We start from the raw sequence: 16896 nt of genomic DNA, 5'->3' as shown, positions 1-16896 counted from the left end.
TGATAGCTACTTCCTAAGTGTTGTTAAATGAGCTAACATATATAGTATAATTTGTACAGCACCTATGATATAGGGTTAATAAGAAATATCCAATATTATGTTACTATAATACTACTATTATTAGGCTTCAAAAGAAGTTACCAGTATTAAAATTAAGATTAAATTTTAAAAACTAAATTCATAGTTTTTTCATTTTATTAAATGCACTTACTATTCTGCAAATGATAGTGGTTCTAATCTGAATAATATTGTGCAGTTCATAAGGTGATGATGAATTATCTTCCGATGTTAGTTAGGTAGGGGAGTAATATGGCTACATGGTTTTTATAGTGTAATAGCAGAGGTCAAAGGAAACACAGCCAAATTTAGCCAATGGCACATACACCTGGTATGAAACAGGGTATCAAATGAAGGAGTTAATTGCAATTGGTTTATTCTTTTTTTTTTTTTTTTGAGAGGGTGAGAGACAGAGAGAGAGAAAACATGAGCAGGGGAGAGGGGCAGAGGGAGAGAGAGATGCTTAAGCAGGCTCCATGTCCAGCCCACAGCCCAAAGTGGGGCTTGATCTCACCACCCTGAGATTATGACCTGAGACAAAACCAAGGGTAACTGAGCGATCCAGGTGCCCACAGTTTGTTTAGTCTTCTTACAGGAGAACTTACTCTGAGTCCACAGGTTCCATCACCAGGCACAGACTTCACCAGCTCAGATGGCCAATGAATGCCGTCAGTTTTATGGCCCACGGAAGCTGGCTTAATGAGCATGCATATCTACACACCCACTAAAAGGGTCCTACACATTATGCTGCTGGTTCTACATAAAGTGAATATCCACCCAGGTCATGAAATTAGGCCAATATATCTTTATTGCCCTGACATTGTTGGCAATCTTTCCTGAAATAAAGAACTTTAAATTAATTATTAATTTTGGTAGATAAGTCTATAAAAATTTTAATTCCAATACATAAAAGAACAGGAATCAATTTTATCAGGGCATCATTGAAAAAAAAAGGGAATTAGTACTAAGTTAATTATTAACCCATTAAGCCCAATATTGAGTCAGCTACTATATAACATCCAAATACAATTTTTATAAACTCTTAACATGCATTCTTTATACTATAAAAGTTTATAAGTTCTTATGTCCTACTAAACCTTTTACCTCAATTAATTTTGAAGCTATTTAAATTTTACATTTACTCGACAGATCCAGGCATTTTTGGTTTAAGAAAAAAAAAATGACGTGGTTTGCCTGATGTATGATCACATGTGCAGCAGTAGAGCTTCACTGAAACTCATTTGCAACATCCATGGGAAGACTAAAGATTGTAATAAAATGGAAAAAGAACAAGTTATTATGTTTCCTAAAATTATTATTACAAGAACATCTCATATTGGACTACTACTACCTTTCTCTAGGAAACATGTACATCTGAATCATTTGTTCTGTGATTCCACATGACAAGATCAGTCTTCCTGGGTCAGACTAAGTCATAAATAAATACAGTAATTTAAGTAGTCAAGAAACAATGCAGCTTTGTATTATAGTCTGTGGTTTTTGATATTATTGAAACATTCAGAGATTAAATATGGAGTCATATTATGTCAGGACAATGATCACTCTTCTGTAATTAGAAAGTAATAAAATAAAAAATTCATCCAGTTGGACATATAATTTAATAGCAAACTCATATGAGAGAAATATTGCCATTTCTTTTTTTTTTTTTTTTTTTTTTTTTTTTTTTTTTTTTACTGCAAAGAAAATTTGTTTTACATATTGCTAGCCATGAATTTTTGTCATTAGTTCTTACATAAATACCACCTACTGCCACCATCCAAATGGCAGAACCATTTTATTTCCACATTTCACTCTGTATTTATAAAAAAAAAATTTGCGTGACTTACATAAATGTAACTATCAGCGAAGGTTTAACAATGAAGATGCAATCTAACATCCACAATATCTGATGTTTTACAGACAGCAATGTACAAGAGATGTACTTTTAATTACCTTTCATTTGAGTGACCTTATTTAAAATATAAATTGATAATTTATAAGTTCTTAGGCTCCTAAGGAGATTTTCAAACGCACTTATAGAAATGGAGTGAGATTTTTTTAAGAAATATCTTCCATGTCCACATCCTCTTGTAATTTCTGCACCATTTTTTCTTCCAGCTGCTTTCCTTTGCCTGCAAGAGGGGCCCGGATAAGATGAATGTTTTGCTTGACTTCTTTGATGTCCTGAACTTTCTGTAATTCTTTATTTTTCTTTAATCTATTCATTATAAATTTAGCTTGGCGCTTCTGTTTGATCTCTTCAACTCTCTTCATTGCATCAATAGTTTTATTCCATAACTCTCGCTGGTATTTGACAGGTTCATTTCTACGTTTTTCAAATTCAAATGAATTATCCACTGTAAGCTCTTTACCAGCTGCTTTACGGAATGCTTTAGTCCACCTGACCTTGCGAGGATTGCGCTTCTTTTTAAAGTTTTTATGACATTTGGATTTACAGAATCTGAATACCTTGCAATCGTTGCGGACAAACATCATGCCGTGGCCGGGGTAAATAGGACCCGAACAGAAATAACACTTCTCAATACGCATGCTGAAAACGCGTGGGTTCCCACTGACCAAAAGCCCTTCTTGAACGGACTGCCATTTCTTTTAGTAAGAATCAGTAGCTATTCTTTTCATTGCGGAAGATTATTTAGTATTACTTATACACCAAACATATTCATGAAACACTTCTTTCATACAGAAAGACTTCTGAGTGTTTATATGTACTGCATTGGATTCCTCCTTCCTCCCAAATTTATGCTTCTCCTTTGGTGTTTACAACGTCTATTAATGATACTGCTACCCTTTCTTTTCCCAAATCCTAAACTTCAGAGCATTCTAGATCACTTCCTCTGCAAGTGCCTTACCTTCAGACTGTGAACAGCTCACGTTTTTTTTACAATAATGCGCTCGGTAACATATTTCTACTAATGAGCTCAGCAAAATACCTACTGCAATCCCATCAGTGAAAAGAAAGGAACAGAGACCCCAAGAGGTGAACTTGCTTAAATTTACAGAGAAATCACTGAAACAACCAGGACCAGAATCATGATTTGCTGTTCCTTGGATCACCAATTTTTCCACTCTCCTGCTGCTTGTTAATTTTACTTTCACATGTTTCACATTTGTCCCCTCTGTTTCAACTTACTCTTTTTTAGATCTGGCTTTTACTGCTCTTCCTAATACTGTCCTAACTGGTACCTCTAATTTTTCTTTGCAGTCGTGCTATTTACTACTGCTAGCTTCATGTTTCTGAGACACAGTCTCCACCATGTATAACCGTGCTCCAAATTTTCAAAGATCACTCTTACAAAATCATGTCTAAATGCCTTAGTGTTATGATGTGTCTGCTCAAAATGCATATATTGAAATTCTAGGGCACCTGGGTGGCTCAGTGGTTGAAGGTCTGCCTTTAACTCAGGTCATGATCCCAGGGTCCTGGGATCAAATCTTGCATTGGGCTCCCCGTCTCTCATAAATAAATAAATAAATAAATAAATAAATAAATAAATAAATAAATAATAAATAAATAAATAAATAAATCTTTAATTAAAAATAGAAAAATTTCTAAACCCCAAAGTTATTAGAAGGTGGGGAGGTAGAGCCCTCATGAACAGGATTAGTGTTCTTTTAAAAGAGACCCCAAAGAGATCTCTCACATCTTCTACCATGGGAGAACATAGCAAGAAGTCACCAGCTGTGGCCCAGAAAGAGGGCCCTCACCAGAATATAACCATGCTGACACCCTCATCTTGGACTTTCTAGTCTCAAAAACCACAAGAAATACATTTTTGTTCTTTGGAAGCCACCTGGTCTTTGTATTTTGTTACAGTAGCCCGAATGCTTAGCCTGGTATTTGTGGCTTGCTGTGATCTACACAAATAGAATTCCTGCTCACTTTTGTGCTCATTCATTCAGTCATTCAACAGATATTTATTGAATTCCTATTGTATACCAGACATTTTTTTAGAGAATGCCAAAATGAATAAGACTCTGGTCATTTTCATCAAGAAACTCATTATCTAATAGCTTTCCTTAATCACATATGAAAGCATAAATGTTCTATGGGCAAGTTTGATTGTATTATAGGGGATGTGTCAGAGAAAAGTTAAGAAAATGTAGACAAATATTTAAACCATAAGCACTTGATGCCTAATTACATAATATGGAATCAGATTCAAATAGTTTTTTAGTGACCTTTGAATTACTTAATTATTTGCCCAAGTTCAAGAAAGTATCTTTTATATCTTATGGTCTTGATAAACCCCACAGATCTCCTAAATACCCATTAAATAGAAAGAGAGATTAAAAATTATTATTTTACCAATAGCTTACCAGGAACTAGAATGTTGTCTGTATTTCTTTGGTTCCGGCCTATCAGGACAGTGGTAAGATTCACTGTTGGTTTTTTAAGTGAATTGGGTTTCTTCAGCAATGGTTTTATTTGCTTCTGAGACCTGACAACATTTGCAAGACTATCAGACAGCGTTCGATTTATATACCAAGTTAAATTAGATATGGCAATTTGAGTTTTTATTTCAGTTATTGATTCCACAAATTCTGTGAGACCTCTCTGAAGAAGCTGAATATCTGGTAGAGAACTTTTTATCTGCTTAGTTATGGTTGTATTAAGTTCTGAGATACGTGTAGAGGCATTATGACACATGACTAAAACTTCATACAGAGTTTTGTTAAGTGAAGTGAAGTGAACTGAGAGGTGAATGGATTTTGCTTCCAGTGCCTTAAATCTGGAAGTTAGTACCTGCATTTGAAGAGCCTGGTCTCTCTCATTTGTAGCCACACCACCTTTTTTTAGTGAAATGTAATAAGGTATGAGTGTCTTAGTTATTTTTGTCTCAATATCTTGCAACTTAGTTTCAAAATTTTTGGAAATCTTTGTGGCTGAGAGTATTTTTTCCTCCAAATAACTCATATTTTGCTGATATTTTATCACTTGGGAAGTGGTTTCATTGAACATTTGATAAATCTTCTGAAAGCTAGACTGACTTAGTTTTTCATCTTTGGGAATATCTGCAAGGACCTTGGCAACTTGCAAAACAAAGTTGTATCTCTGATTGTCATTGACCAACATCTGAATAGAATCATTCAAATATCGGAGTTGAGGAATAAATGTCAAAATAGTTTCCATATTTTGGGTACATTGATGATGGACTTCAGGATTATACTGTATTGTACTTAAAGTCTCTTTTAGCATGTAGTTATCTTGAATGAAATCAACAGCATTATTTATAATAGTCATTGTGTTATTTAGGCCATCTTCCATTTCTAAGGCGTATTCATTGATACGTCTGTCCAAGGCATCACTACGACTCTGAACTTCATTCCTAAGTAAATTGTGTCTTTTTGAAAGTTCTTTGATAAGAATATTTAGACTGTTGACAGAACTAGTCAGATTTTCCACTTTTTTTCTTGTAGCTATTGCTTCTTTTGGTTGTTCATGTACCATTGTCTCTCTAAATGGTGCTCCCTGCTCAAGCAATGGCTGAAGGATCTCCATATCATAAGTCAAATCATTTAGCTGCTCATTCATTTTATCCATCTTATTGTCCATTGGAAAGAGAACTTCAGCCAATGTTTGGTTTAAAACTTGTAAATTCTCTTCTGTGTCCTTAATTTGAAATTTAAAATCATTTCTGCACTTGGATAACATGTCTTCACATTCACCCCTGACAGATTCTTTCTCCATCTCCAAAGCAATGGTGAGATTGTTAATCTTGGTGTCTTGGACGTGCAAATCATCAAACATTTGCAGCATCATCAAACCCTGCTTCTTTATATTCTCTTGTAGAGCAAACATGTACTCAGTGACATTTCTGCTAACTGATTCAGCAGTTGGAACACCCTTCTGATCTGATACTTGTTCAGTTGATAAAAGCTGCTCATGCACTTCCTTCATTTTAGAAAGAGTCTTGTTGAGGGATTCGTAATACAAAATGTTCCATGAGTGTTCCTGTTCTAAAGAACCCTCTAAATGAGTTTGCTTTGCTTCTAGTTCTTTAATAGGCTTTTCACATTTAAAAGTCATTTCTTGCCTTATATTCACAATGTGATTTTTTAGGTCTAGTATATCAGTCAAAGTGGGCCTGTTTTCCTGCATTAAAACAGACTTTTGCTGGACTGCTATTGAAACCACAGATTCATTAACTTGTCGGATTATTTGTCTGGTGTTTTCAAGGTCCTCTGATAAGCTCGATACAGTCTTGAAGAGCTGTGCTACAGTCTCTTGCATGTCATTTTGAAAAATTTTAAATTGCTCTCTTACTATGTTCTTTACCAGATCATTGATGCTTTTGGATTTTAGACCTAGAGAAAGAAATATTAAACAACAATAAATGATATATCATTTTAATTATGTAAAATTCAGATATCTCTAAAAAGATAAAAAGTTGGAGATTAAGAAGTAATAACATGTAATAATAAGAATACATCTTTACTACGCTTCTGAAATTTTAAAAATTACTATAGTTCATAGAAGGTGATGCCTTTCTTAATTGATAAGTCTAAGGGGAGAAATCAATTGTGATGTAGAACATACCAGAACCAAAAACAAAAGACATGAAGGACCTGCTACTAACTTTAGTTAATAGATCCTTGTACATTATGATTCTAAGTCTAGTCTTACTCTGGTATGAAAATAAATGGCTTTGGGCTTTCTGGTTCAGTAAATAATACCTGGTGTTAGCTCATGACTATGTTATTAAGTTGCTAGTAATTAGGTTTCAGAGCTTGTGTTTTGAGCTCATAAAAACTAATAAATTGACTGCAGAGGAGAAATTTAATGAGATTCCCAAATAAGGAACAATATGAAGTAATAGTTACAAGATTCAACAATAGTTTATAGCAACAATAAAATAATAATGAGAGGTTTGGGGATCACAAAACAAAATAAAATGAAAATAGGAATTCCAGATTTGCTTGATTACCATAATATGACATTAATTCTTAACAAAAATAAAAGGAAACTTGCCATTAATGAAACACATATTGGTATTTCCAGAATTAGAAAGCATGGACTGATCATAAATCAGAATTATGGACAGCTCTAAAAGTAGCATTAAAAAAAAGGAAAAGAATCCTGAAGTACTCAGAACTGAGAACTATTCAGAATGGGAAATTAATATTTAAAAATGGAAAAAAACCAACCAACCAAACCTGTTACATACAAATACAGAAAATGGGAAAAAGTAAAACAAATGTTTTAGGTATATTTATAGAACCTAGCTATGAAGCACATATAAATGGAAGATATCTCCACTCCAATCCAAAATGTAGCTAATGACTGTAATGTAAAATACCGGTAACATACTACAAAGCATTTTGAACAGGAAGGTCTGCATAAATGTGAAATGAATTATGGCTGTCCTAAAGTCTATTTAAGAAAGGTAATTGTAGAATAAAAATATACATTCTCTACATATCTCTATTTTGTAAGCAAGTTTTAAAAAGTATCTGAGATGCACGAGAGATTTGCATAAAAAGTACATGAAAGATCAATTATAACAAATAGAATGATGTATTGCTTGAGCATCCTGATATTAATCTGGTACAAAGAGGAAGCTGTAAATGTTTACATGAAAAAATATTTCCCTGGAAATCCTACAGGTCAATATTGCTAATTGATCTTTAGTGAATAGTATTTTCAGAGTAAAAATATAATATTTTACATTTCTATACATAATGAAAACTGAAATACATTTATTTTTTTAAAGATTTTATTTATTTATTCATGAGAGACAGAGAGAGAGAGAGAGGCAGAGACACAGGCATAGGGAGAAGCAGGCCCCTCACAGGGAGCCCCATGTGGGACTTGATTCCGGGTCCCCAGGATCATGCCCTGGACTGAAGGTGGCGCTAAACCACTGTGCCACCCTGGCTGCCCCTGAAATACATTTAAAAGTCCAAAAATATAAGTAAGTGAAAATCAACTTGTATGTAATGGAAAAAATAATAGTAAAAATGTGAAGTATGGGAACACTAAATAATGACACAGCACCAAAGTACTAAGGAAAGGTTAAATTAATTAGAAAAATTTAAGCAGTCACAAATAAGATAAATTATACTGAAAGAGTCCTAGCCTTTGTATGCAATAGCAAAAATAATCACACCAAAAGACTTTTTTTTTACACTTAAAGACTTTTAAAAGGTATTTTTATTTTCTAAATATTACTTAGCCTTTAGTCAGTTACCCATTTACATAACAAATCTTCACTGAGCATATTCTGCATACTACACAGAAAACAAAATTTGGAAAATTAGATTTCTGATACTATAAATAGAATATATTAGCTTCACTCAGTATAAGGTGCTACTAAATAGCAAAGTTATTTTTACTGTACTTCCCACAAGATCATTTAGTCATTTCCTGTTGGTTAAAATGGTCTTAAAATTCATAAGAACTTGATGAAATACAATAAAAAATTTAAGGTTAGGGATCAGATCTTTTTGGAATTTATATCATTTTGGCTTAAAGTGTTTTTCAAGATTGAAAACTTAAGTATAACTGAATTAAATAATTGTGGACAATAAAAATAGCTGTTTAAATTCAGCCAACAGAAACCAGTGTGATCTGGGGCACCTGTGTGGCTCAGGGGGGTAAGCATCTGACTCTTGGTTTCAGCTCAGGTTGTGATCTCAGGGCCATGAGATCAGCCTGGTTGGGCTCTGCATTCAGTGGAGCATGAACTTGAGATTCTCTCTCTCCTCTCTCTTTGCTCCTTCCCCAGCTCATGTGCACACACACTCTAAATAAATAAATAAATAAATAAATAAATAAATAAATAAATAAAATCTTTAAAGAAAAAAACCCAACTATGTGATCTGAAAGTCAAAATAAGAATGATAGGTAAAAGCACTGCAAATAGGCAAAGCTTAGTTTGGAGTATTTGGTCAAAGTAACTAGGAAAAAAGTAAACGGTGACTATGGAAATTAGGAGGTACTTTAGCTACTATATTTTAAATCTTTAATGGAAAAATACACTGGATAAGGGTATCCAGTGTATTAAAGGGTAAAATCACAGCAGTGTCTGAAAAGAAATCAAACAGACTATTAGCTTTAAAAACAGATCTCTCTGGAAAAGGAGATTTTCAGATAACATTTCTATAATTTATTGCTAAAAAATTGTCTGCAAGAACCTGATTTTGCAAAAATACATCAAAGTGCTTTATGTCAATATCTGAAATGGGGACATAATTTTAACTTTATTTGATTCTGCTTCATGTGACTCATAGGATATCAAACCCATAGATATGTTATCAGACACGTGGGTGTATCCCTTGTGGTTGTGAATGTATGGCCTGTTAACAACACTCAGGTAGGTCTTAAGGAATTGGGACAATTTCTGTGGTTACTAGTAGATAAGCCGGATTCCTCACTGTGGTTGTAGAATAAGAAAGAGAAGAGGCTGTGGTTTTGCTAGGCCAAGTGCAGCACCCTGGGGTGAGTTTAGTTTCTGTTATCTGAATGAACATTCATTAACTACAAAGCTCTCAAGATTCTTTCTTTCTTTCTTTCTTTCTTTCTTTCTTTCTTTCTTTCTTTCTTTCTTTTTCTTTCTTTCTTCTTTCTTTCTTTTTCTTTCTTTCTTTCTTTCTTTCTTCTTCTTTTTTTTTTTTTTAAGATTTTATTTATTTATTCATGAGAGACAGAGAGAGAGAGAGAGAGAGAGAGAGGCAGAGACACAGGCAGAGGGAGAAGCAGGCTCCATGCAGGGAGCCCGATGTGGGACTCGATCCCAGGTCTCCAGGATCACGCCCTGGGCTGCAGGCGGCACTAAACCACTGTGCCACTGGGGTTGCCCCCTCTTTCTTTCTTTTTTAAGATTTTATTTATTTACTCATGAGAGGCACAGAGAGAATGGCACAGACACAGGCAGAGGGAGAAGCAGGCTCCCTGTGGGGAGGCCGATGTGGGACTGGATCCTTGGACGGAGATCATGCCCTGAGCTAAAGGCAGAGGCTCAACTGCTGAGCCACCCAGGTTTCCCTCTCTGGTTTTCATAGTTGATTATGCTTAGTACACAACTAATGCCTTCTACTGAGGGGAGAATTTTGTTGTTGCTCTTATGAATGGATGTTTTTTTCTATGTCATTACCAGAATTTTTGTTAGTAGTTTCACAAAAAGCTATTGACAGGCCTAATTCTCTCTAATTCTCTTTGGTTATGATAACCAAATTTTGCTTAAAATTTTTCATTATGGCGGTGTTAGTCAATTATATACTGTTTCTATTTTATTTCTTTCTCATGTTATCACTTCAGAGAAAATATATTCCTCTCTCATGCTTGTCATTGGTAAGTTTGGCCATAGGGGGGTCATGCCAGAAATGTAGGGCAGGGTCTTGCCTTCAAGGGCTTAATAGCATCAAATATTTACATAATTTAAAAAAATCATGGGGACACCTGGGTGGCTCAGCAGTTGAGCATCTGCCTTCAGCCCAGGGTGTAATCCTGGAGTCCCGGGATCAAGTCCCTCATTGGGATCCCTGCATGGAGCCTCCTTCTCCCTCTGCCTGTGTCTCTGCCTCTCTCTGTGTGTCTCTCATGAATAATTAAATAAAATCTTAAAAAAAAAAATCATGGTTGCTGTCATACTGGTAGATGATATGGAAACCTCCACCTTATCTTTTACCTGCAAACTACAGATGAAAAATAAAGAAAAAATAACATTATAGTCATGGGGTTGTACAATGAGTATATGTTTATGTATAAAACAAAGTAAAAGGGAACAGTAATCCTGAAATTTGGAAACATACAATAAATCCGGAGAACTGAGATATTCCTAGTGACAAAATTCCTTGCCTAAAAAATCTAGGTCCTCCTTGAAACTCCTTTGCCTAATTAATTCCTCCTGGTACCTAGCTTCTTAGTTGAGATGGTTTCTTTTTGTAGAAGTCTTCTCTGGTGTCCTTAGCTTGGATTTGTTGAAACTATCAAATGGTCACATTGTACCCTGTGTATAACATTACTATACCAATTACTCACTACCTACATACAGATCCCCCATGGTAGGCAGAATAATGCTGCTCTACTCAAGATGTCCACACCCTAGATTCCTCAGCCTGTGAATATGTTACCTCACCTGGCAAAAGGGCCATGGCAGATGTGATTAAGGCTAAAGACCTTGAGACAAGGAGATTATCTTGGATTACTCAGGTCTGTCCAATGTAATAACTGAGCCCTTAAGAGAGGAAAAGGATGGTAGAAGAGTGGGTTTGAAATATGCCATTGATACGGAAGAGCTTAGTTCTTATCTCATGAAGTAGAAGAATGAATCTTGCGGACAATAGAGTGAGCAAAGTGATAGAAATTTATTAAGCAGAGATACAGAGAAGGCTCTCAGAAGTGAGTGGGGTCCCGACAATATTGCCACCGAGGACTTTTAGTGGCAGTCTTTTATTGAGAACCTAGCCAGGGAGTCCACGGCCTTGAGATTCTTGTGCAGTCTAGGTTTGAGCAGGGACTATTGATAATCCCTTAATGACACATTTCTTTGTGGTCTGGTGTTTTTGTGATTACTTAGTAGCCATTATAGGGAGATACTCCCTAACATTTTGGAGCTAGGGAGCCAGGTTTATTATTTTTCTGTTTTTACTAGCTTATCTCTGTTTTCTTGGGATGGGTAGGAGCCTGACCCAGGCCTTTTGGTGTCCTTAGGGTTTATGGGAGCCCACAGATTTCTGGGATCTTGACCCTGGCCCTTTCCCTTATCTTTCCCTGCCTAGTCCCATCTGCCCCTAAGTCATTCCTACATCACCACGAGCACTCAGCAGTGTTGCTGGTGGTTGAAGATGGAGGAAAAATGCCATGAACCAAGAAATGTAGTGGCCTCTAGAAGCTAGAAATAAGCCTCAGTTTATAGCAATCAAGAAAATAAGACTTCAGTCTCACAACTACAAGAAAATGAACTTTGACAACAACTGGAATGAACTGGAGATGGATTATTCTATAAAACCTCCAGGAAGAAATACAGCCTGCTGTTTTAAGAGCACAAAAGTTGGGCAAAACTGATTCACATTTATAAAGAAATTATTATTTCTATTACCTTAGATGTTTTAGGATATATTTTATTGATTATACTCCATAAACTAGATAATTTCTGGGGTAATAACATACTTTAGATTTATCCTCAATATCTTCATCAATATTATTGATACAACCATATTATCTAGTGCCTTGGTAATCCTTTTTTAACCTCATCTTCATCTTGAACTGGAAACCACAATGGAAATAAATTAATTATGGCTAATTTTAACTATAAAGAAATAAGTTAATCTGTAATTAGTACTTAATAAAAATAAATCAGATGAAATATTGAGTAAAAGATTGGCTATGCAGTATAAAATTATTTAGATGTTTCATATTATTTTAGAAATTGATTTACAAATATCTAATTCCAAAAATATAAGTCTTAGACTCTTATACCATCTAATCTAAAGCAAAGATTCCAAAATATGAGAAAAGATAAATGAGTCATTTAATTTTTGTCTCAACTGAATGAATATTTTACTTTTACCTTTTAGAAAAGATTGAAATTCTCTGTCTTTATCTTCATTGATTTTTCCTTCTAGGGAGGAGTACGTGTTCCTTACATCACTCACAGCCAAAGAAATATTGTCAATCTTCTTCTGGAGAAGGGTCAGTTTCATTGCCTGGTAGTTCATCTGCTCAGTCATCTTTTGTGTCACTGCTGCATGTAGAAGAAAAGAATATTGGAAGTATTTTTAAAAAGTATATGTATTTATATACATATATATACAAATAAATCATGTTTTGTTCTATATACTTGAAAATACAGACTGCTGTATATGCACTTAGCAAATGGTAGCCTGAATTTTACACCAAGGGTGAACATTTATACTATATAAATATAGAATGTATAAATATAGAATATATATATATATATATTTATTTATTTATTTATTTATTTATTTATATTAGACTTCTAAAATGCTTTAACTTTGCCCGGAATCTTCAGTTTTTTTTTTTTTTTTTAACTTCAAAGAGTTATTGTTATATTCTTAAGAGATGAAGAAACCAAGGGACAGAAAACCAAAGTAACTGGTTTGAGGTTGCAGAGCTAATTCCTCATCTTCTGCTTTCAAATCCAACATTACAGGATTAAATATGTGTAACTATATATATGTATGTAGTCATTTCTGCAGTCTAAGGATTTTATTTTCACTAAGGTATTCTTTAATGAGTGATAAAGATTCAGATTTAGTTTGAATCATTTAACATAGCAATGATACTTTCCATGCTTTTATGCATGCACTTCAATAATTCAAGGAGGATTTTATAGTATTTTATGAAGATACTGAGTTCCAATCCCTTTTAAAAAAAAAGTACAGTTTTTATGATATATTCATCTTTATTCCCCCTAAATCCCATTTCTCAATTTGAGTGCCCTATTTAGTATGATTAGATCTGTGGCAAACACATAGAGACGTTTTCAGTGGTAACCAACCTTATGTCTCTAAGAAATAAAGTTAGGCCTAAAAGAAACAGTAAAATATTTATGATTAGAAAGATGAAAAATATGTGGCTTGCCAACTTTGGATCAATGTGAAGTTCTCAGTCACAATTCTTTTCCCTAGTCAGTCATCCACAACCTCAGTGATCTCTTATCAATCAATGGACAGGAGCTGTCTCAGCTCTTTTAAATGATCACCTCATTCCTTCTACCTCAAGATTCTTCCATGAATGTACTCTTTAGAGGAAAAAAGTTTTACCTTAATTTGGGAAACTGTGATTTCCTTACAACTAGTGTAACAGCATTTTTAATTGTCTTCTGTTTTTGTACACAGGGTTTCAAAATTTATGTGGTCTCTTCAGGCTGGGAACCTACAGCTCATCCATAGTTTCTCTCCCAACATGAGGTACCCATAGAAAAGGATTCAGGGGTACGCTAAGGTGTCAGCATCAAACATTGGACAGCCAAGTGATTTCTTGTTTGAAAGTTGTTATAAATAGTGTTGACAATAATTGGGTTAGGGGTGTTAGTAGTGATAATCTGTGACCTGGATCACCACAGTCTTGCTGCTGCTGTTTCTCAGCTGTCTCTCTGCCAACAGCAGTGTGACTCTCAGCTTGGTTGCTGTGTATCAAGTGCTGCTCTTCTTGGGCTGGATGAACACAAAAAGAGAAGAGAGAAAGTTAAGCATGAGGACTGCCTCATTTTTTTTTTTCCCTCTCTGAGCAGTGCTGTGGCTACCATTCATTTATGGCGGGTACTGATGGTTTGTGATGATTGCTGAGTGAGCTGCGCCGCCCCCACCCGGAGGGTAATGTGCTTCCACTTTGTGTTGGAAGTGCTGGACTCTAATTCTGTTTGGAAAAAAAGAAAGTATTCTGGTCTCCTTTTAGGAGAAAATGGATGGTAGTTAGTGGCAGCTGTGCAAACTGGCTGATGTAACCTGCCTGCAAAATTGAGGGGACTTTAAAATCAGCTGTGTTAAAAGCTATAGTGGCTTTATAAGTAGACTGCCACAAAAGCTGTCTGTTTAACAATGCAATTTCCAACTGATGTCTCCTTGGAAATAAGGGAAAGCTACAGGTTCCTTGGTGAAAGAATATCTGTTTAAATAAATGAGTTGTTCCTAGATTTTTAGGAAATACATAGACTCAAAACATAAGGACTACAGGTAAAAGTAAACTATCACATGGCAAGTCTCAAGGGGATCAGTGAAATTTCAGAAAAATAGAAATTCTTATAAAACTACTCTGTTAAAGAATTGGTTCCCCTTTCCCATGACCGGGTAATATTTCAGATGGAAATATAGTTTTTCATTGGAGAACACAATTTAGAGCGAAAATTTATTAAGCATTTTGAACACATCAAGTAAGGTAGGTCTGTAATTTGCAGACTTTTAATAAACAAATGTATTCATTGAAGTCTGCATATCAGACATGAGAAAACAAGTGTTTGGTGTCTTACTATCCTTCTTCCCATGTGAAATTATGTAGCAATGAAACTGTACCTTGGGCACATGTTAATTATGCTTCCTGGGGCACCTGGGTGGCTCAGTGGTTGAACGTCTGTCCTTTGCCCAGGTTGATCCTGGGGTTCTAGGATTGAGTCCCACATAGGGCTCCCCACAGGGAGTCTGCCTCTCCCTCTGCTTATATCTCTGCTTCTCTCTCTGTGTCTTTCATGAATAAATAAATAAAATATTTTTTAAAAAATTATGCTCCCTAAGGCATATGTAGCTTTGACAATAGTACTGAAGGATCTCTACTCCATAGAAAGAATAATGTATTTGTCATTAATGTGAGTCTTTATTGTTAGACTGAATTTTGCATTGCTTTTCTTCAGGGCATTGAAGTAAACTAACAAATTTTCATTCATGTTCACAGTTTTTGTTTTGATATTGCTTCTTTTTTCTCTTCACTGTATTACAAAGTCCTGTATAATTATTGATTTATTTGGAAGAAAATGATCCACAGCTTGGGGATATTATACTTATTTCTGGGCTGCAGTAAGTGGCAAAAAGTGTTCATTTTCTCTTAGATCCTAGCAATAAGGTTCCTTTAGCCTAAATTCAAATTAATTCATATAAATATATCTATTAAGTAATTGCATAGATTTTTATCAAGTTTCCTCTTCAGATGATGTACAGCATTTTTCTGGCTATGCAAGAGAGTGACTCAAAAGTGAAGTGATGGGTCTCAAAACAGGGTCCCTAGATCAGCAGTATCAGCATCACCAACTTTTCTTTTATGAGTAACATTTTTTTTCACCTGCAAACTTCTGAAAATACAACTTCTAGGCCCCATCCTAGACCTGCTAAAAGGTCTGGAGTGGGGCAGTAATTTGTGTTTTAACAAGCCTTGCTGATGTTTCCAATGCACGCTGAAGTTTGAGAACCACTGGAGTAAAGCATGAAGATCTTCCTAGCAACTGCCTACCTCACTCCCTTCTCTATTTCTCAAAGCAGTGGAAGAAGGTTCAGAATATGGGCAAGTAGTTAGAGCAAAAGGAACATGCAGCTTCAATAGGATGAACAAATGATCTTCACATTTTATTACTGCTTAAATTTTTGATCAAATCACAGGAAAACAAAACCAAAAAGTAAGAAAACAAAAAGAGCTGGTGCATTTAAAGGCCTTCCATAAAACGATAGACAGAAGGTACTTTGTTAAGAAGCAATGCACAATTGTAGTAAAAGCAAAGACTGTATTGTTTTGTGGCATACAAACAAAGTGACAATTCCCATTTCCTTTTCTATTTTTAATTTTTTTAACATGTTTTTAAAGATTTATTTATTTATTCATGATAGACATAGAGAGAGAGAGAGAGGCAGAGAAATAAGCAGGCTCCACACCGGGAGCCCGACGCGGGACTCAATCCCGGGACTCCAGGACCGGGCCCTGGGCCAAAGGCAGGCGCCAAACCGCTGAGCCACCCAGGGATCCCCTATTTTTAATTTTTTAAAGATTTTTAAAAATGTATTTATTCATGAGAGACACACAGAGAGAGAGAGAGAGAGAGAGAGAGGCAGAGACACAGGCAGAGGGAGAAGCAGGCTCCATGCAGGGAGCCCGACGTGGGACTCGATCCCGGGACTCCAGGATATTGCCCTGGGCCAGATATTTTTATATTAAATTTGTAATCTAGAAATTGATCTTCATAGACTTTTAAACAACCACACTTGCCTGTTGATAACAAGAACATATGTTCTGTTTTGTTTTTTTAATTTTTATTTATTTATGATAGTCACAGAGAGAGAGAGAGAGAGAGAGAGGCAGAGACACAGACAGAGGGAGAAGCAGGCTCCATGTACTGGGAGCCCGACATGGGATTCGATCCTGGGTCTCCAGGA

The 16896-nt window shown here is 35.4% G+C and overlaps 2 protein-coding genes across 2 annotated transcripts in view; both read right to left on the bottom strand.

The window, feature by feature from the left end:
• MMRN1 (multimerin 1) overlaps positions 1 to 16896 on the bottom strand; it is a 60207-nt gene that overhangs the window by 10860 nt on the left and 32451 nt on the right. Inside the window, exons 4-6 of the mRNA XM_041760054.1 lie at positions 14095 to 14199; positions 12591 to 12764; positions 4396 to 6384 (exon numbers count right to left, since the gene is read on the bottom strand). Of these exons, the coding sequence (XP_041615988.1) occupies positions 4396 to 6384; positions 12591 to 12764; positions 14095 to 14199 (2268 nt within the window). The remainder of the gene's footprint in view (positions 1 to 4395; positions 6385 to 12590; positions 12765 to 14094; positions 14200 to 16896) is intronic.
• LOC121493804 (probable ribosome biogenesis protein RLP24) lies at positions 1750 to 2664 on the bottom strand. The gene has a single exon (XM_041760055.1). It carries the CDS (start codon positions 2605 to 2607, stop codon positions 2116 to 2118), a length of 492 nt encoding a protein of 163 aa, XP_041615989.1. The 5' UTR covers positions 2608 to 2664; the 3' UTR covers positions 1750 to 2115.

Source organism: Vulpes lagopus, chromosome 6 (genome assembly GCF_018345385.1).
Source record: "Vulpes lagopus strain Blue_001 chromosome 6, ASM1834538v1, whole genome shotgun sequence".
Lineage (NCBI taxonomy): Eukaryota > Metazoa > Chordata > Mammalia > Carnivora > Canidae > Vulpes > Vulpes lagopus.
This window is presented reverse-complemented; position numbering and strand designations above follow the sequence as displayed.

Bases quoted from the DNA above. Each gene is read 5' to 3' on its own strand.
- LOC121493804 (XM_041760055.1), bottom strand. From the start codon at position 2,607: ATGCGTATTGAGAAGTGTTATTTCTGTTCGGGTCCTATTTACCCCGGC.